Source organism: Paralichthys olivaceus, chromosome 8 (assembly GCF_024713975.1).
Source record: "Paralichthys olivaceus isolate ysfri-2021 chromosome 8, ASM2471397v2, whole genome shotgun sequence".
In the NCBI taxonomy this organism is placed as follows: Eukaryota; Metazoa; Chordata; class Actinopteri; order Pleuronectiformes; family Paralichthyidae; genus Paralichthys; species Paralichthys olivaceus.
Window position 1 is genome coordinate 24,655,744 of NC_091100.1, and position 22,015 is coordinate 24,677,758.

Below are 22,015 nucleotides of genomic sequence, written 5' to 3' on the forward strand. Positions count from 1 at the left end.
AGATTTCAGTGGCATCACATGACATGACTTAGTTTCCTGGGCCACTAAACATGTGCCGTGAATGTTTGAAAAGCTCCAAAATAAAAAAACAAACATCTTGAAATTTCTCAATGAGGATCTAGAGGATCTGCTCAAAGTGTGCAATAATAATGATTAATGTATCTTAATCACGCAATGCTAAATTATAACAAGAAAATACTGTAGTGATAGTGACGTCATTTATACCATGTGATTGGTCAACCGAAGACTAATTTGTTTGGTTCGTTGGTTAATCAATATTGAAGATAATCTTATGCTTAATACAATTTCTACAGTATATTAAATAATGAATGACTACGACTATTTTCTTCATGGTGTCACTCATCATATGATAATATATGATGGAACAATTTCTTGGCCCAAATATTATTTCCCGGGATTTTTTGAGCTTAGTTTTGACCGATCAGCTCCCAAATGTATTCATCTGGAGATACTGTCTCACTCCCATGCAGTTAAAGTCTGATTTTCTTAAACTGCACTGTAGTGGTGGTTCAAAAACTGTCATACAAATCTCTATTTTAAGCAATCCAATATAATGGTTTTCTAACATGCTATTCTAATGTTGCCTTGTCGTTGTTCAGGTACAAAGACTTGTCCTTGTCTCCAGCAGATATAACAGCCTGGGGCCTCATCTCTGTTTGCCTTCAATTTTCTGATGCAGTACAAATAATAGCAAATCTGAGATCTTAGAACAGAATCATAGCAATGCTTTTATGATACTGTCTGTATCTTATGTTGCAGATAAATTAATGAAAATAAAAAATAGGTTTTGTCTTCAAAAAAAGATAATGCTTATAAGTGAATGGTATATCCAGTATACAGAAGGTGACTGTCAGAACATTTGGTCTGTGAAAACACCTACATACAGCAGATGGTTGTTTTTCTCTTACCTTCAGCAGTCCTAAGGGAGCCTAACACAATCAGCTTTGTTCTGGATTCCTCTGAAATATATTCCCTCTTGCACACACATGTTGTCTTTATGAGATCATCCCTGAAATAAATCACCATTCTTCAAAGTTACTAAGCATCATTTACTCACCATAAAGGAGACTTCGATCTGCACCTCTTTGAACCTCAACATGCTGAGTCATTGGTTTCAAAGCACTAAGTTGACTGTGCTAGAAGCAGTACTGAAAAACAATTTGTAGCTCGGCTGACAAATGTGTCTGGGGGGTTGTCATATGTATGTGGAGCAACTGCAGGTTTAATCCTGACCTGACCCTTTGCTGTGTGTCTTTCTTCCCATTTCACACTTACGTTACTATCAGTAAAGGCAATATGCCCAAATTATATCTTTTTAAAAAAGAGTTACAGTTGAGGTACCTGAAACAGACATTAAACTTAAAATTAAACTTAACGTAACATTTGATTGCCTTTTAACAGCTTTGATTGTGCCAAGAAACTCACTTCTGGAATAAAAAGATTCCAAACACAAAGTTCTGTGTCTAGCTACTTCTACTACTTCTATAACTCTCCTCAGACAATGGAAGTTACTACATGCCAGGACTTGCTCACACAATAGCAGGTGTTCACATATGGAGGCTGAGGTCTCTGTCTGGTGTCAGAAATGAATGTCCTCACATATTTCTCCCCCCATCCACTGACTGCTGGTTGATAACCTTTGAGCCCAATCAATGCTGTGACTGGTACTTAGCTGTGTCTCGATGCAGGGCCCAGATTCAAGGAAGTTTTAAGGTGCCAGACCAGTGTGACTAGGTTGACCCGTTTCAAAGGTTCCTAAAATATCTCATTTCGGTTCAGCCATCGCGGTCTCTTGCTTTTTTTGACGACTTGTGGAAAGTTAAACAACTTATGACCTTAACTCACTTTAACTGTTATGAGAGCCCAACCTGTCCCAGTGGGATGCTTCAGGCGGTCCCTACTTACTGAGCAGTGTCTATTTTGGTCCAAGTCATGGTGACATTTGTATTTTCCACTTCCTGGTCTTGTTGGTCTGGAGACCCCCTTTGCTCAGTGTCTTTACCAGAATGTTGGTGGCAGTTTGAAGGTTTTAAAACAGCTATTAGACCTTCATGTTGAGAAATAGAATACAAAGAAAAAGAGAAAAATATTCAACAGTATTGACTTTTTAGGCTAGAGCCCTGTCACAGTGTTTCATGATTGTCATATTAGGGTCTTTTGCTTTGTTTGAATAGAAACAATGACTCCATCCCAGATTTTACACTCATTATCGCCCACAAACTCTTACATCACATGCAGTTATTGTCATAAGGTTATACAGTCTATGACATCCCGGCTGAGGTTATTCAGTTTTTATGTCATGGTGTAATATAATGTGAACGTTTTTACATGCATAGAATCACATTATGAATCTCTCAGCTGCAGGAAGGACGGAGGGCAGGGTCAGGTACAGATCAGCACCGCTGGCTCCTGGCAGAATTAAATGTCCTGCTCAGGTCATGAAGGGTGGTCTTCAAGCACCAGGCCACCCTCATTGTAAAGATAAACCCATATTGCATTGAGAAATATGTGAGGTACTGTATGTCTCAAACATAAAATGTGCTCAGATCCTTTTTGGTGCAAAAATACATCTTACTTGGATGTGGATAGATTTGAAAAATCCCATGTGATTGATTGTTAGAAGTGATTAATAATTTCCACTCCATTAGTAAGCCATGGTAATTGATGAATGGCAGCATCACAAGAGATCAGAAGTTTCATTCAGTTTCATTAAAATCTCATTACATGTCTGACTCTGAAATAACTCAGTCCTGGCATACAGTCCCTGTCTCTGTGTTGATCTGAGTTGCTTAGAGTTTTTTTTTTTGGTGACTGTCTGCTTGGACATGGTCCCTCCAGGGTCCAGAGGGTAGAGGACATGGCTGGGTACAGGACAGTGGTTCCCAACTGCTTTGGCTTTTGTCCACTTTCATTAAAAGAAGATGAACATGTTTATTCACTTTCTTGACAAGAGTTAAGGTGAGACTAATGCAACTCTCATGTTTTTTTAAAATAAATATTACAACCTTTTTCCATAGCTTTGTATGTGGCTGTAAGTGTAAAAACACGAGTGCTGAAGTAGGGCCCAGTACCTCTAGCTCTATGCTAAGATAAGTCTTTCTGGCTGTAGCTTCAAATTTAGCATGAAGGTGAATCTTCTCATCACCTTTCCAAGAAAGAAACAAAAACATGTTTTTCAAAACGTCAAATATTAAACCTTCAAGATAAAGCTGTCTAATGAACTCGTGACTATCACACAATGACACAAGTACAACCAGAGTGTGATTATTTCTTCTTAGATTTATTCATCAGACTATTCCACAGACCTGAAGAGCTAAAGTGATCAATAATGCACAAAAAAATGAAAATTGAAAAATAATCTCAGAAAATAAACTTGGAAAAATAAAAACATCTGCCTTCCACCTCTTCCTTGAACATCATGTGATCTGACCTCAATGAGAGGAACAAACCACCTTGGCTTTGTGACTCTCACCTTTGAAATAAGCTGCTGTAATGACTCCTGAGCTCAGACAAACTGAAATGCTTTGGGGTTTCATTTGGGTTCAATGTGCATGTCTTCTATATAGAACTCATATGGAACTATATGGAATCGGTTTTATATGGCTGATTTTATTCCCTCCTACTCATTGTTTTACATGAGGCTGTGTGTGCTTGCTCTGCAACTGCAGTTGGAAATCCTCAAAACGGTCTTTTTTTCCACATTGAATGATATGATTTGAAAAGTGTTGAAATTCAGGCCCGGTCCCCTGAGTATTCCCTGATGGGTAATTTACGGGCAGTCAAGTTGATAGACAAGGACACAACATGTTAGATCGCTAATGAATAAGCCCCCTGCATTTGAGCACACACACACAAACACACTCAAAACACCTACTCATACTTTCAAACACACACACCCAGTCTCTCTCTCTCGCGCTCTCTCTCTCTCCCTGAGTCTCACAAAAACAAGCTTCCTGCTTTTATATCGCCATTCCTTCCGCGCTCTGGGTCCTTGATGGGCAGAGCACAGTATCCCTGCGCTCCCTCCCTCTCTCTCTCTCATGTGCCTCTAGGCGCTGCCTTATTTCCCCCCTCAGGAATGGTGCAACTCCCTGCCAATTCCTCCCAATCCATCAGTGAGTGTTCTGCCCCCCTGGGTTTTTTTTCCCCCCATACCATCACACCGACCCGTTCTCCTCCACCAGGAAGGAGCTGCTTCTGCTTCATTCATCACATTACACTGAGCTTAGAATGAGTAGGGGAGTGACTGACAGCCTGGATGTTGACACATGCACCACAGCCACAGAAGCAACACATATGATGCAAGTGACCACTGGAGGCTGCTGGGTTCTGTGTGAAGGAGCTGTGTATCTGTAAATACAAGATTAATATGATTAATTCGATGTCTGACTGGACAGACAGATATTGAACTGAGGTTGCACTTGGGCTTAAGGTCTGTGCTGATATTGCTGGGCTATTAAGTAAATGATACAAAGCATTGATAAATAATAATATAATCAATAAGAATAAAGTAATATTAATAGATTTTGCAATACGATTTCACAGCATAAAAAAAAGCGTTTTTAATTCTCATTTTACAATTCACTCCATTGTATTTGTTATAACATAATTCTTTCAGTACATGTTTTAGAAATGTTGCCTTGAAAACACAGTGACTCATTGCAGGTCTCCACCTTAAGTGCTTTGAGATAATGTATGTTGTGATTTGGTCCTGTACGAATAGACTTGGATTGAATTGAACTGAATTGTATTGTATTGACTCGTCAGGTGAATCTATGGTCTCACTGGTATTTTGGTAAAAGAAGTGGTTCACCAAAGCCAGACGGTCTATAAGTAGGTCTGTGCGGGGACTGTGCCCTCTTCACCCAGCGGAGGTGGACCCTTTTACCAAATCTAACTTAAAGCCCAGTGTTTCAAACCTGCATGGAAATACTGTGGTGTGTATCTTTTATTGTAATTTTAAGTTTTGGATTTATGTGCCGCACATAAAGACTGAAACTTCTGACAGGGAGAATGGGAGAAGATCAGCACCACGGACAGCGTCTCTCTCACTCTCGCTCCCTCTCTCTCCCTCTCTCTCTCCCTCTCTCTCTCTTACTCTCTCTCTCTCTCTTCCGGGCGCACACTCGGCAGCTGGCTGTGATACAGCTCCTCCCTCCTGTGTGGTGGCTTTCCCGACCAAAGATCCTTGGACGTGAACAGTTTCGCTGAGGAGCACTTTTTCTCCCCTCCCAAACAACCAGACGGACAATCGAGGCGCCACTGATTCCACATCGAACTGAGAGAAGGGAGTTAAGGTGTCGGATAAGGTCTCGAACGGTCCTTCACCCCCCAAATCTCTGTCAGCGATGGAGACTTGGGCTGGCTTCTGCCCAGGATTGCACTTATCTATAGGTATCTGGGTGATGACAACCGCTCTTACCCTGCAAAATGCCAAGGCGGAGATAACTTGCGCATCTTGCCCGTCGCCAGTTCAACTTCACCTGGAGAAATTACAGATGGGAATGCGCACTGACCCGACAGAGGAGCCGAGCGATTTAGAGTTTAAGGAACTCGGGGTTACCGGACAAAATACTAGGGTGGACGACGACCATGAGGCAGACGTTTCTGTCGAGGATGTCCCCATGTTCCCACAACATGTCAGTTTGGATGGAGTAAGAACAAGGGCAGAAACGCCAGTGCATAGTGGGGAAAGTCACCGCGGCAGGGTTGATGACAGGGAGCCCGAGTTGGGTGATGATGCTGCGCTCCGGAGAGCGAAGAGAAGCGGTCCTGAGTTTGCCGAGTTCAGCGAGAGCAGGTGGACCGGCCGGACTGGCGTGGATGCGGGCGCACCGGAGGATCGAGGCTCGTTGTTTGACGGACAGAAGCAGGGCAGGTCCGACTTCGGCTGGAACAGGAACGAAGGGAGAGGAAATACCCGGCAGGATGAGCCCAAGATCACCAGCAGCACTTTCGCTCTGACGGGAGACTCTGCGCACAACCACGCGGTGGTTTACTGGTCAGGACAGAACAGCAGCGTAAGTAGCCCTTGGCTTATCAGAATTGTTCCTCTGCGTCTTTGGCTGCTCTCCACGACTTCACGTTTAACACTAAGACTGCCCCGAGAGTGGCTTATTTCCAGCAGCTGGGTGAACAAACTCCGTGGCGCACGGAGCAGGGACTCTGCGCTGTGGCGTGCCGCTGAGTTGTGGTTCAGTGTTAACAGGTGCACTGGAAGCTACAGATGCGCGCTGACGCTCTGTTCTATGTAAATGTCGGACTTTGTGCGGCGTTTGTGAATTGTATTAGCGCGCGACCTTTGACTCTCATATTACGCACGAAATCCTTCCTCCCTGTTGTAGCATCTTTCGTCTCTTTATCCTAATCCATGTTACTTTCCCGTGTCAGTGCACGCTCCGTGCATTTTCAGTTCAATATTTAGTTAGCCATGATTTATTGTCTTGGTGTGAACGATATTTATGATTTATTTGCAGCGATTTGGAGATATGCTAATGCATGATTCATTTCTCCCTACTGATGCGAGGTTTTCATCCAAATTAATTGACTGGGGAAGGAGGGAGTCATAAAATATTGCTCAGTCTCTGATAAGCCCTTGACTTCTGTAGATTATGAATTTCTCCTCTGTCTGACTCCTCTGCTTCCCATGAATTTTAGTGTTGACTGAACCCAGCACCTTATTGACATTTTAGGAGCTATTTAATCTTTAAACATCTTAGGTGACCAACACTGGTGTGTGATACTGTTATTATATTGCACATAAAAATATGCATTACCACAGACCTTCCGATGGGGGTGTGCAGTGTTTGGAGGGTCAGTCTTTTCCCATCTGCATTATCATCAGAGAGGAGATGCCTCCCTGAAATAACCGTGCCTGATGACATGGACTCTGTGACATGCTAGACTAAACGGCAGAGATTGTGACAACACTGACATAAAATATAAACTGAGGCGAAATTTTTCCTTGAATGCTCGGTGCTCCATTTGAGACATGGTGAAAGTATACATAATTAAATAGGTTCTCTCTGTGGATGTAGGCGGGCAACATGCAGTTCTTTGAGTATCACAGCATCACTGCACAGGTCAAAGACAAGGGGAAACCTGCTGCCAAAACATCTGTAAATCTTTGCAACAGCGGTAAATAGCTCTTAGACACAGACCACATTCAGGCCCATTCTGCACGTGAATTGGATGAAAATCCTACCCCTCTTACACAAAAGGGCCCTCATAGGAAGAGAATAATGAGACAAAATGAATCAAAGTCATTTACACAACCATGTAAGCTCACAGGGAGCCGCTGGGCTCTCTTTGTGGTTTCACAAGCTTAATTTGTTGTTGTGGCTGCTCCACTCGCTTTATTCCATTTGTAAAAAAAAAAGAAGAAAACCCCACATATTCAGTCTTGTCTGAGCAGATTATGACATGGTGCATGAACTTGTTTTTTAACCTGCAGTGAAGACTGAGGCACTGCGAGTGGAACATGCTTGTGTGTGCGTGCATGTGTGTGTAACTGCGTGAGTGTGCACTGGATGGAGAGGGTGAGGGGGATATTGTGTGCCGCTGCCCCTCAGCTTTAAATCTTTAATAATTATCTTGACAACTGAGGCATTTATTTCAAAGTCTTTTCCTCTTCCTCTGCAAAAATGAAGGAAATCAGGCATGGCCTCCAGATCGTCCTCCAGACAGGAGATCTTCAAATTAATCTTCAGTTGCCAATGGTGCTTGTTGTGGTGATGAATGGGCTGGTAGGACTAGAGGATCGAGGACGAAGTCTGTTAATTTAACTGCAGCAGTAGTTAAGTTAGAGTTAGAGTAAGTGGCTGGCTAACAGGATGACTAGCTGATTGGATGGATGACCATCATGACTCAGCTACCCTAATTGTATCTGCCTATTATGCTCCTTCACTTTCCATCTTTCCGCTTTCCAACTGAACTGAGACTGTCCTCACCAAATAAATAAGAACACTACTTGTTTGGTTAGAGACTTACAAAAAACAGGGCCTGACCTATGTTACATTTGACTAATGTGCTGTGTGTTTTAATTAATGACTGAATGAATGATTGAAATAGGCAGACATATCTTTGGAAGAAAACAGGCCCCACCCTCACATTCAAAATACCAGATTTTGGCCATGTATGGTTGCTGGCCACCAGGGATTCTAAGACCCAGAGATTGTCAAAAAAATCCATAAAGTTTTACTGACCCTGTCAGTTTCTTGTCTAGCGCTGTCTGTGTGCCTGTCATTTGTAGTGGAGTTTAATACATGACCCCTGGCATCATGTATCCTGCCAACAGTCAACTGCTTGAATCATTACCACAAACATTTCATGACTCATCATTACAATTTTTTGACGATGACCACAATCATTCCTGAACCTTTACCATGTGGTTCTTATTTCATGAAAAACAAATCTAATAGTCAAATTGCGGTTTCTGTTCCCGTCCAATTTAAACTCTGAAGTACACTTTGTGGCTAAGGTTGGAGAACCTAAAAATGGCAATAGACTTACATTTTTTTTGCTTTAACTGAGTATGATGATTGCCCAATGTAATGGCTATAGCATAACACCATCGTTTGTTACCTATAAGCTTTTCTTCAGTAAAAAATAATGCTCCATTTATAGGAGGAAGTACATCTTTGACAGCACAGCCCAAACAGAAAGAGCACAGTGTTTTTCTTTTCCTTGGTAGTAATCAGCAGCATCTCCAACGTGGAGGAACTGGCGGAAGGTGGACCAGCTGGAGTAACTGTGGAAACTTGACCGATTGCCTTATGTCAAGGAGGCAAATAAAGCCAAGACAGAGCTGAGGTAAAACCCTTGTGAAGTGGAATTCACTGGATGGAGGTAGCCATGATCAGTCAGGGTTAGTTAAGTAGTGGTTTATGCATGCACACAGCATAGGACAGGCATGCATTTCATGGTCCACCATCACAGCATTGCAGCAGATTTGTCACTCTCCAGCAATCTCAAGAGCTCTGGAACTTGATCGACATTCAATTTTTTCACAAGATGTAACAAGACCTACCTTTTGATAATGCAGTCTGATGTTTTGCCCTGCCTTTATAATGGCTTTGAAATTAGGGTTTCTAGTTCAAACTGGGATTGTAATGGGTGTTTTTTGTAGTAGCCAGGCTAAGAGTGGTGGCCATTTTGCAAATGCTATTGTTAGCAGCGAGAAACATGCAGCAATTAAAATTAATGTTTTCATCAAGAAGTTTAAACAGGAAGTAGTCTTGTCTTTGCCACAGAAGTCAACAGTAATCTTTGAGCAATGGCTGTGATCATTCACTGACCTTAATCCATGCCTCTAGGCTATTGTTAACATTTAATTTCCTTCCAACACTCTTTAGTTCTTTCTTTTCACCATGACCACAGTCTTTTTTTCCTCAAATTGAGCAATTCTTCTTTAAGACATGAACACAACGAGTCCTTTCCTAAACCAAGTCATTTTAATCTTACAGGTGAAGCTGTCTGATCATTATAATCATGTGTTTCAAACAAAGCAATAATAAACAAAATTGTTCAAAGGGTTACCAAGGAAATACTAAATGTGACCTGCTCTGTCCTTTAGGCTGGAGGATTTGGAATATGACATTTTATTTTGGTGGAGAATGACTTATCTGGAGGGGCTGTCACTCTGATGGCCACGTGCCCTCTTTCACTGACCTTTAGCCAAGAAACTGAATTCCTATCTGCTGAACCATTTAAATTCATGTGGACTACATGCCTAAAATATAAATGTAAATAAATCTTGGTTGGCTGTCTGGTATGCTCTTTGGTTGGCTGGCCTCAACATCGACTATAAATTTACAACGTCTTCGGTCTAGAGACTTTCTCTGTCTTATTTCAGCCAGATTGGTCGGCCGTGTCTTGTACTGCTACAACCTCTGGGAGGGCTTGCCGCTGCGGTGGGCTCCCTGGGGGGAATGGTGTGTCCTTTGAGGCGTGTACACAAGGCTAATACACTCTCACTGTCTCCCTGTACCTGTCCAACTTGCTGTCTCTACCCAACAGCCCTCTCTCTCTCTGTCTGTCTGTCTTTGTATGTGTCTCGATGTCTCTGCCCCAGGTTTATGCAGGTTATGTCGAAATCTTAACCTTAGATATTAACTGGGAATGTAGAAGTAGCAATGTTGGGACTAACTGTCATTTATCATATTCATGGGCAGGATTCCAGTGAGGCATCCCTACAGCAAAGTGATATGTTCTTTCCTGAAGTATTTTTGAGGCTGTGTAACCCCCCCACCCTCATGAACCTAATTGCTTTGTGACTGACAGCTGGAATATAAAATGAATAGCTGGAGCACTGCCTCTTTTAGTGTGATCTTGAAACACTAATCTGTTAAAGGGAACCTTGAGATTCCCTCCCAACAGCATAATGGCAATGAATATGCTCCTTTAAGAAGATTGTGACCATAAATATTGGCATATATTGTCGATAGCACAGGGCAGTGCGTCAGCATTCCGGCTGACCACCACATTTTCACCCCTTGATGTTCTCTTCATGTACCATGGCACATCGCCCTGTCTTTGTTGTTCTCCATCCGTTGGGTGGGTGCAAAATTAGCATAAGACTGCAGTCTTTAAAGTCTTAAGAACTCATGCGGAGGCAGGTCAGCCGTATCTGGCAAGTCATCAAGGGAGCTGACTCTGTGTTTGCAATTCCCAAATCCCCCCTGAGAACCGGAGGAACACATGCAGACTCTCATGAGCGGCATTTGAAGTCAAAAATGTCATGCAGCAAAAAAAGCAGGCACAGGTTCAGGCAGGAACCGGACGAATACAATATTCACATTTTTTTTTCCAGGATGTTGATCAGGATTCTTTTATTGACTCCTTTATGCAAAGAATCTGAAATCCTTTAAAGGTCCAGTGTGTAAGATTTAGGTGAAAGGGATCTATTGGCAGAAATTTAATGTAGAATAATCCTCATGATGTTTTCATTTACTTTATATTTACATCGAGGGGGTCCTCTCTACGGAGGCCGCCAGACTGGACAAACTAAACACCTTTTGAATTTTGACAACTGAAGCTACCACAGGTTCTTTTTCATGTTTGGAAGGAGAGGGTGAGGTGAGGGGTGTTCAGCTGCAACATGCAACCTCAACACTAGATATCACAAAATTCTACACACTGTACCTTTAAAAATGTTTCAGTAAACTTTTTCTTGCTGCATGTTACAGTATGTTCATTATATGCATCTCTTGTATAGAAAGACCCCAGAGACCCACAAACACGGCTAGAGCCATGTGCAGCATTCCCAACTATGGTCTTTGCAGTTAGGGGATGTCATTTAGTATGTAGTGGCAGGTCATCCTCTTGCTCTTTTTCCATCAACCCATCTCACCCTTCAGCCTGAATTACTGATGGTAATACATTATAAACTTGTCTCTTTTTTTCTCTCTCCCACTACCCTGGTGGCCCTCTGCTCTGGAGGAGGAGAGATAGGGAAAAAAAAACTGGAATATCATAAATAATGTAAACCTTCCACCGGGCCTTATCTCCCTTATCCCTCAATCTCTTCACTCTCCCTCCTCCTCTAATTAGTGTCTACAGAATTGTTTCCCATCCCTTGCTTTTTTTGCAGTGGAAGTATGATGTCGTGGCAATAAGCCATGTGCCACAACACATGAATGGAAAATCTGTCTTGTCTGGCCTCCAGAGCTAAACTCTTGGCTGCAGTTCCTGAACAGTTGGGGTTGGGCTGTGGCTTGCTCTTGACCTTCCGATTTCATGCAGTGTGGTTTTAAAAGCACGTTATATCACTTCATGCTTGCAATCTATGGCTGAGCCAGGTGTCTATGTGTATGATGAGTCACATCATGTAGGCTATAGGTCACATTTCACTTCTGGATGCATCCATTATGTGCCACAGATTTTAGCCATGCATTTTTAAAACATTTGCTTAGGTTTTGTGTGAGGATGGGAGAACAGCCAATGACAGCCTTTGAACTCTAACCAGCAAATATGGCTAAGCATGGAAAATCTGACTAACACATAGAGCTGTCAGAATCATCTAACCCTTATGACTGCATAAAAAAAATCCAGCTCTAAACTTAACTAGGTCAGCACATTTATGGGTTACATTTTATTACTCGACTTAAAGGTCACTGGATGCACTTTGAAGTGTCGCATAATGTTAAAACTCTCCCTTGTGCTCAGCACAGAAACGCCACCACATCAAGAAAGCTATTCAGGAAGCCATCCAATCAGGGTGCATTGCACCTGCTGCTGCAGCATGCCGCAGATCTCGGATCACATCAAGCCGTTAAAAGCTTTGAAGTTATGAGCACGCGTGTAGTAGAAACCCAGCCAGTCAGACGAGAGGCTTTAAGGCAGCGTTCCCCAAATCTAATGGCCTCATTATGTTTCCTGTGTGATTGCCACGGTGGCTGAGGCCCTGGTGGAAGTCACATCGCTTCGACTTCAGAGAGTATAATCATACGCTTGGCCACAGATCCTGTTTGGCACAAGTGTGTTGACATTATCTATGTGAGGGAAAGAGTGTGAGGTAGAGAGAAGTCTGTGTGAAAGTATATGTGCGGTAATTACATTGGAACAACTCACTGTCAGATTTAATTTGGTTTCAAATGCCTTTTCTCCATGTGGGAGAAACCAGGCGGCATATCGTCATCCTGCTCTCTTGCTGGGCAGAGTTTGAACTTCTATGAATTGACTTAAGGAATATCAAGCTTTGAGGTTTGTGCCTGTGGGACTTCCATGTCTCGGAGGCACAGTGCATCTTGACCTGAGATACTTTTTTTTTTCTCATCCAAGTGTGATACCTTGTAATGTTGATGTCCCTTGCCATTTCCAAAACACGGGAAAACCTGGGAGAGCAGCCAGGCGATGAGCACGTAATAATGTCAGACCACAGTGAAGCTATCGCACGCTGTGTCTCCTTCTCTCTCTCTCTCTCTCTGTTTTTCTCTCTCTGCCTCTTTTTGCTTCTACTCTCTTCCTGACTGTCCTCCCTCCCACACATTAATATATATTCACAAGGTAACAAATTCACAAAATTGCTGGCATTCAGCAACATATTTATTCACATGCAAGCAGACAGACAGAAACTTGCACGCATGCACTGAAAAAACATGGACATAGACACGCACTGATTCTCAGTATCTTGTCTCACTCTCTGTCGGAGTGAATGGTGTCGTGTCTGGAGGAGGTTGTCATTGATGGAGACTAATGTTGACACATCACACCCCAGGACCTGCAGTCAATTAACACATTGTCTAATTAAAGTGATCTACTGGTTTATCTATGAGAGATTGAAAGTGGCTGTAAAACGGGTCCATGCTGCATTAATTTTACAATCAGGTCTGCTTCTTAATTTCCATTTGTGTTTTAATGGTAATAACCTGCTTAAACATCCCCCCATTACTAAACAGATTGTGCGAGCATCTTTCATTGATGCCAGCGGGAGATAGACGCTCATGATTTTGGATTTCTATTTTCTGTTGATACTCTCTCAAGCAGCGTAAAATACTCCAGCAGCCGCACACACGTGACTGAACTTCTGACTTTCCATAGCATCTGGCATGGAACTCTACTTGAAAAGAGCCCTTTAAATAAATCATCCTGTCATTTTCATTCCGTCAATTTTTCGCAAGTCATTTTCCTGCCGCCAAGGTTTGCACTTACCTTCTTTGAATGGAAACTGCATTATATTTTTCTATCAAGAGCAGTAATTGTCTCTTACCCAGCTCCCATGCTGAGCTGCTTTTAAATTTTTAATGACACCGTAAGAGTTGTTTGGACTGCTTGACGGGTACGTTACTAAGACGTCTGCCTCATAACGGAGAGTGTGAGTGGTCATAGACGACATTCAATTATTAATCCTGATGCTATTTTATAGGTGTTTGCTCGGAGGATGAATAATTCAATGGAACAGAAAATAGAATGGCATCTCATAAACAGAGTATGATTGGCCAATATAAATGTATAGTTATTAACAATCCGTTTGGTTATTCAGTTAGTGGTGACTCCACAGCCCAAGTGGTACTTCTGTGTCGAATCTTTGCCGTAGCTCCAGAGTAGCCTACATGTAGAACCCTACGCAGAACCCTGATGTGCACCTCTCCAAAGATTTAACTACATCTCCTTCTTTCTATTCTTTGTTGCCCCCCCACTTAATAAAAGGAATACAATATTAGTGGACTTCAAATTCAAACATCAAACTGATAAATGTAGAATCACATCAACAGGAGTTGTCTTGTCCCCAGAATCAATGACCACACAGAAAATGAAACGACCCTGACATTGATACCACATCTGCTGAAGACAATGCATTTGGGAGAATTTGGGGCAACTTCTCTCACCCTGACTTTCAAATGTTCCAACATTTCAATTCTGCTATGATTACACATAACCCTGAACCAACTACAGACTGATGTCGCACCATTAGATCAGACTGTTTTTATCAAAGGGAAATATTTCTCAGAAAACATGTGAAGATTATTCAACTAAATTCGACAAAAAAGATACAAATTCTAAAAGGGATGGCCTTTCCTCCTCTCGCTCTTTTGGCTTTGGACTCTTCTCCAACAATTGGATTTGGATGCCCTCAGTATCTACCATCATTGCAGACAATGGAAACATTTCTGGATCATTAAATATGAACAGAGGTAGGGGTGCCCATTATCACCAGTACATTAGCACTTTTCATAGAATTGTTCTCCTCAACCTAAGACAAGGAATACTGCAATTCAGATATTGAAACTGGTTAAAACTGTCATACAATCAGTGTATATGCCCATGACATCTTGTTATATATAACAAATGCCTCAAACTGCCTCCCGTCAGGCTGCAATATGATTAACAGCTTTGGCAAGGTTTTCAGCTATTCCATTAACCGGTCTTAGTCTGAGATTCTGCCTCAAAGCCATTTTGACTGGGATGCTGAGGTTGGGGACCCATCCTATAATCACACTACTCAATCAATTTTAACACCAGAACCCATGTTTCAACAAACCAGGATGATATATTCAAACACAAATTTGCCTCATTAATACATAACATCAAAGAAGACCTGAAGAGATGGAATAAAAGCTCCCTGCTCTTTAATTTCCACCGTCAAAATAAATGATTAATTTGACGTGACCTCTGTTAATCCATCCATGGGCTGATCCTTCTTCCTGAATTCAGCAGTCAATACATTTTACTGTAAAGTCAAGGCCCAGGATCAAAATCACTACACTCTTAAAACCCAAACATTATGGCAGGCTCAACGCACCTGAGTTTTACCACAATTTCCTCTCCTACAGGTTCACTATATCAGACACTGAACCAACACCTTTAATTATGCCTAGTGTGATACTGAACACACCATTTGTAAAGATTTCCATATTCAGCATATTGCAGTTATAGATGAATCTGTTAAGGCCAGTGGTGAAGGTAGATTAAAGTTCTTGCCGGCACTGCTACCCCTAGTCCTGAACACACACATTAAAATACAAGTATCATACGTCCATCGATAAAGTTTATGTTTTTTTTGGTGACATAAATCCAAAGTAGGGCTGCAGGAATTATAAGTCAACCGCTCCCTTTAAAGTAGTGTTTTTTCTGGAAGTAAAATTGCGCAGGTTATCATACCAGAGTCGCAGAACAACATGTGGAAGCTGTGCAGCTTCTCCATGCTATTGAGATGAAACTGGGAGTCAGGAAAGGTCACGACTTATTGTGTAGTTCACTTTAAAGATTCTTGCAAAAAATAAATGCCTGCAAAAAACCTGCAGCGCTAGATATGAGCCAGTGAGCTGTAGCAGAAGTTTATATTAGCCAGCAGAAGTAGCTGTAACAGTTGGGAAAAGGCAGGAGTTCCCTCAGCACAGGTATGATCTGACCTAACATTAGCAGTATGAGTGTGCATGTATTTTCTTGTTGCAAAAGCAGAACTGTAAGAAACTGAATTGCGCAACTAAAGTTGTATAGTCCATTTTATATATGTCCACAAGTGCTTTTATCAGTCATGAACAGATTTTCTTACCTTAAAATCAAGGTTTTTAAATCATTGTGATACACAGAATATTATGATAAGTAGAATAGTATTTCTGCCATTATCACGCTGTCATGCCCAAAAGTGACTGTCTACTAGAAAGTGATAAAGCACTGATACACTTTATATGCATCTACAACTGCTTTATCAGTCATAACTGGCAATCACTCTTAACCTTATGTCCCTGGGGATAGGAAATCTTTGTATTTGGGAAAGACATTTTTTCAGTTCAGACTGTGATCAGGCATGCTATTGTTTTCGATGTGTACATTTGTTTGGTAGATTATATCTAATATTCTTTTTTATATTTGTAAGCCAGGCTGTTTCATATAAAACATAAAGCAACTCTCCCTTTGAAATAATCCTTGACTCTGCTTTACCTCATTTCCTAGACTGTCATTTTTTCACTGAGCTTTAATCACTTTCTGGTGGACAATCCCCTTTTTGGTATGGTATAAAGAAGCATAAAGTACTGGCTTACTTTTACCCCTGGTTTAGACCCACAGTTGCTTCAAAGTAAACACTGAACAGACAACTCCCTGTGCCTGGTGGAGAGCAAATGGCACGCTTAACCTCAAATTGTCTCTTTCTACTCTAACTCCAATCTGCCGTAGTGTGATGTTATGTTAAGAATCAGTGATGAATCCATCGGCTTTCCTGGATAGAAACAGTGAGGAGTATTCAGCCTGGGCCACCTGTTCAGTGGCAGCTCTCTCAGGACCCTTGACCTTCTCACATCAACACAAAACTTCCACAACACTGTTAATTACTAGTATAGACATAGTTGCATAAACTGAAATCCACAATATGTGCAACTTCGGTCCTCTGTTAAGTCTGTTATCCAAAATATAACAAATGTTTCAATATGAACAGATAAATGTCCACCAGACTTGATTGTGCATCAGATATAAACATCAAAATGTATGCAGCTATGCTTGTCCCATGTCATACAGCTCAGGAAGTCCACCTGTCCAATACTAAGTCCTACACAGAGTACACAGTGTTATGGAGGTTTTCTGGAAGCTGGTGAAAGAAGAACTCAGACAGCAGCTGATGTCTTATGCAGAATAATTTAATGTAGAATTGAAGCATCAAGGAGACCAGAAGGTGAAACAATATACAAATGCTAACAGAGTAACATGAGACATCGTCCCCCTCAAGTCTGAAGATGTCTCCTACAGCATCCCAGTATATCTCTTTCTACTTACATCACCCATTCTAACAGCACATTAATGAAAGGCTAGAATTGCTGTCACTCTCTATATTACATGAAGGTGTTCACATCCTATTGGATAGTTAAGTCTAAATATTCATAACTAAACCACACTGTGTTCTTACTTCTTATCACTGGTGTTATTTAGAAGAGCTGACGTTGGTGCCTCTCTGTCTGGCTCATCTGAGTTAGATATGTAAGTCCCTGAGCGTAGACACTACAATGTACTGTTGGTTGGTCCTTAATCTATAAGCTGACCTTGGTACTGCTCAGAGAGAGAAGGGAGTATCTGTGGAACTAGCCAGGCACTCTTCTCTTAATGGTGTACAGATATAATGTAATATACACTATATATACATAATATATAGTGGCATATACAGTAATGTGTGAGGATATTCAAAACAACCTCAACACACATCACCACTCATTAAATGGGCTTGAGGGTCATCTCCCAACAATAATGACCCTAAGCTCACAGTCGAGAATATAGAAGTGCTTCAGGGACGACTAAGTGACAAGTCCTAACCCAGCAAGACTCCTGACTTCTAACACGTGTGGAGAGACCTGACAATGGGCAACACCCACTCAAATCTGTGTAAGGTGAGCAATTGTTCTTCTGTTTAAACTGCAAAATGTTAATTTATTATGTTATTATACATAGACCATTCACATTTGAACGGATACCGATGCCGATACCTGGAATTCAGAACTGGTACCCAACTCTCTCAGTATAATAATAAAATGTTTTTCCTGCATCTAGAATTACGAGGTGGCCGCCTCCATCGATTGCGTGCAACCGCCGCCCTCCTACAAAATGGAAACTGCTCATAGTGAACACATTTGTCCCAGGCCAAATTCATCACTATAAGCGGTTTATTACTGTAAAAGAATTGTGTAGCTTCTACATGATAGTCCCAGAACTTGAGGGAAAGGTAACAGCACACACACTCTGCTACTCACTGCTCTCTCTCTCTCTGTCTCTCTCTGTCTCTCTCTCTCAGACTCAGCTGACGTCTCTGACCTGCTACGGTTGAAACACTGATTTGTTTGAAATGTTCCCACAATATCAACACTGATCATCACATAAAGATCAATACTTTCATTTAATGAGTCAAATCTTTATTCAGAGCTGCACATTCATTCATTATTCAGATCATCTCTAGTGCTGACACACACTCACACACGCAAAAAGGTTTGATCGGACACATGTGAAAACTCAGATTGGTTAAAAACAACAGACTTTGTAAACTCAATGTATAGAGAGTCGGAGGAGATGGTGGTTAGCGCTCAGTTTGGCTCAACTCAGCAAGAATGATATAGACATAGAGAGGAGCAGAGTAAAAACTGTAAAAAAGAACTTCTTTATGGTCCAAACATGTTTGAAAAGACCCGAATAAACACTGGAAGCGAACATAGTGGAGCTGTGCATGGCTCCCTGGGTGTCTGCCTTGGTGGTGCTGTGGCTGGGCTGTGCACACTCTGACGTTGCCTGGGTCCGTGCACGGCATGGGTGTCTGCGCCATTGACTCATCATTGTTCTGACTCCGTGCACTGATCAGAAATTAGCTTGGCTTGATCACGTTCCAGGGGTGAGTCACATGGTCTTGCTGTCTCTCTCTTTATCTAACATATTCCCTTTCTTTCACTCTCACTCAAGCATACATACTTTTTTTTTAAGTGTGTAACTTTTGATAAAAATGAATAACATACTTCCCTCTGAAACGACAAGTTGTGATAGTAAATACTAAGGGTGCAGTCTTGCTCAGTTAAATACATCCAGTAGCTTTTACAGCTTTATGTGGTCTAGACTGAGGTGGCTGTGTAACTGGAATGACTGTGTCAGTTTGCTGGCTTTTTGGCTTTTCTCTATTTTTGCTAATGTTACAGTATGTTTCAGTAAGTAGCTTACTATTATCACAGTATAGTCAGCAGTTGCTGCGTCGGCTTGCTTTAAGCCAACATAGATGAGGAGTCCTGAAAGTGGTCCATGCTTCTGCTGATGAAAACTGTCTGATACAGTAAAAAAAAAAATATCCACAACAAGCAACTAAATGTAGCTTGAGTAGAGATTTTTCTACATCAAAAATGAAGGTTAACAAAAATAGATGTAGACCTGTCCAGGGTGTCAGATGGGATTGGCTCCAGCTCCCCCGCAACCCTCAACAGATAAGTAGTATAGATGATGGAGGGATGGAATAGTTATGAATGTATTAATAATACTGTTTCAGCTCTTTACATTACAGACACTTCTTTTTCTTGGCCACTCTGTTGAAGAACAGTCAGCATATCTGCCAAATGGTGTGTGATACAGTACAGTGCATTGTTTCAGCTGATAATTGCTTTCAAGGATCTTTGAGAGTTGGCACCTGGATCCAACAGACGACGAACTGTTGCCACCTGTAATCAAGTTTGTTTACCGAGTGCACAGAGGAACGAGGCTGTCGCTTGCTTCTGCTCGTCAGCGTCTGTCCGGTTTCAGATGAGAGAGAGGGGGGGCTGCGTTCGTGCATCGCTCCCGTTCGCTGCCAGGTATCACTGCAGAGAGCCGGGAGAGAGAGTCGACTGCAGTTGCCTCACACTGTCACATTTGTGGTGATAAATGGCTGAGATGTGCGAAAGTGGGTGTTTGTGTGTGTTAGTCGAGGGGATGTGTGTGCACTTATCTATGCATACTTTATGTGTGTGTGTGACTCTGCAGAAATGCCGCTTTATGTGTTAATGTGTGTTGCTGCCGATGGCTGTGAGCTGCCAGTAACACATAACAACCTAATGAAACATGCTGATTAAGACCTGTCAGTTTTGGTTTATTTAACTGACAAAACAAACGTCGGAGTCCAAGATAAAAAAGTTCTGTCTTTATTCATTTTACCCTCGTGGGTGTTTTTGTTTTCATCACCTAAATGAAAGTAGAAATACAACAGTGTGGCGACAACATGCTATAAATGGATATATAATCAAATGTAGAATAACCATAATGAAAGAGAAAGCACGGGTGTCTCCTCTACTTTACATTAATCTCAACAGTGAAAAATAATCTGTCTTCTTGCTACTGTAATGGAGCCATCCTCAAGTGGCCCCACATCGACCCTCATCGCTTGTTTTTCCAATTACTCTGTTCTTTCACGCACTTTATCCACGCTGCCGAGGTTGTACTGAACACAAGGAGCATCACACTTTTTACACGCCCCAGCTTGCGAGTCTGTTTTTGCCTGCGTCAACAGCACAGTGATTTTCTGCAGTGTGGCACGTCGTGCTGAGAGCAGCATATAAGCCAGCGTCAATGAGGGCTTGTGTTGTTTCTTTTTTTTTTTTTTTATGTAAAGCTTTTTCACTTTTTTTCTTTCGTAGTACTTGTAAAGAAGAGAAGCCCTTGATTCACTCATCCCACTGTGCCCTGTATTGATGGAAAGTTCATTTAGTCCAGCTAAACCTGGCAAACACCTAGAACATTTCTTTCCCTAAAGTAGAAGCTTAAACCTCCTAAATCCCAATAATTCTCAGTGCGGTTAGCCACAGTGCTGCCCCAGTCCTGTCATAGAGACTGATAGTGGGCCTTTGCAATCAATGGTGTTCAGTATCAGTCCTGGTGTGTCATATACCTTCAGGCTACAGTGAAAATAAGGCAAATAACTATTCAGCCACTGTGAGACTTCTGGCTGCTGCACTTTTTGTGGTTTCTTGACAGTAAACCTACATTAATCAATATTTTTGACATGAACAATGTATCAACTGACAGCAATGTGACAGGGGTCAGTTGTGGGGCCAAAATCACAGTGAAGGAGCTAACGCTCAACTCTGTCCAAAGTTTTTTTTAGAGCTTCTTATTGTTTTGGTTCACAGCCCACTTTTAGTATATAGTCCAATGTCACTGCCAGCCACAGGGAAAGAAGTTCTCTGTTGCTATGACAGATTTCTGTCAGTTAGATCGGAGTCAGGCCATGTATGAGATGACACACTTAGAAATATTATGTTACCGTTAGAGGACAAAACATAAAACCAGCTTCCCAGCAAGATAATCATCTCGTTCATCTAATATCACGTAACGCCTGTGTTATAACAGTAGGTGGCCGTAATTATCTCTTTCATTTGTGACCGAAAATGGTGTTAAACCTGAAACAACAGGAACGCAGCTCAACTGTTTAATTGGTTTTATGATTTACAGGGTCAGCGTCTATTTGCTGGATTTCCTTGTAGCATTGGCTCATAAGCCTGTGGTGAATATTTCAGTGTTGTGTTAGAGATATGTCGGCTACATCTTGTTTCTTTGTTAATTCAATGAGGCACAATCAGTTTAAAGAGCTTTAGTGAAGGCTCATTGGGTCAGTTGTGCTTCATTTATAATTTACATTAACCAAGTGCAAGGGATTTGAAAATTGTGTTCTGTTCTTTTCATTGTGTTTATCTTATAGAGTAGGAACCCGCCAGATATTTATATTATATATGCAGAAAGTCGGTTATCAACACTGAACACTGAGTATAGAGCTGAGAAATGTTTGCATGGTCAGTATGTCCGACAATGCATTTTTGATCGCTCATTACAGTGTGAAAATGCAGTGGTTAATTTGTAAGCTAATTTTTTTTCCAAAAGGAAGATTTCTGCTTTTAGTTTAATTATTTGTTGTTATTTATATTTTTAATTGCTGCGGCAACTTTAGCAGAATTAGTGACAAGCTTTATTAGAAGACAATTTCACAAGATACAGAGATCCAATATAAAACCAAATAAAAAGGCAAAACTTCTGCTAGGGACAAAATCTTAACTAAACACTAAATTAGATA

General features: G+C 41.5%; 1 protein-coding gene across 1 annotated transcript in view; it reads left to right on the forward strand.

Moving 5' to 3' along the window:
• The first annotated feature begins 5,142 nt into the window (after window positions 1–5,142).
• sorcs3a (sortilin related VPS10 domain containing receptor 3a) overlaps window positions 5,143–22,015 on the forward strand; it is a 198,162-nt gene continuing 181,289 nt past the window's right edge. The window contains exon 1 of the mRNA XM_020083934.2: window positions 5,143–6,041. Within this exon, the coding sequence (XP_019939493.1) occupies window positions 5,370–6,041 (672 nt within the window). The 5' untranslated portion in view covers window positions 5,143–5,369. The remainder of the gene's footprint in view (window positions 6,042–22,015) is intronic.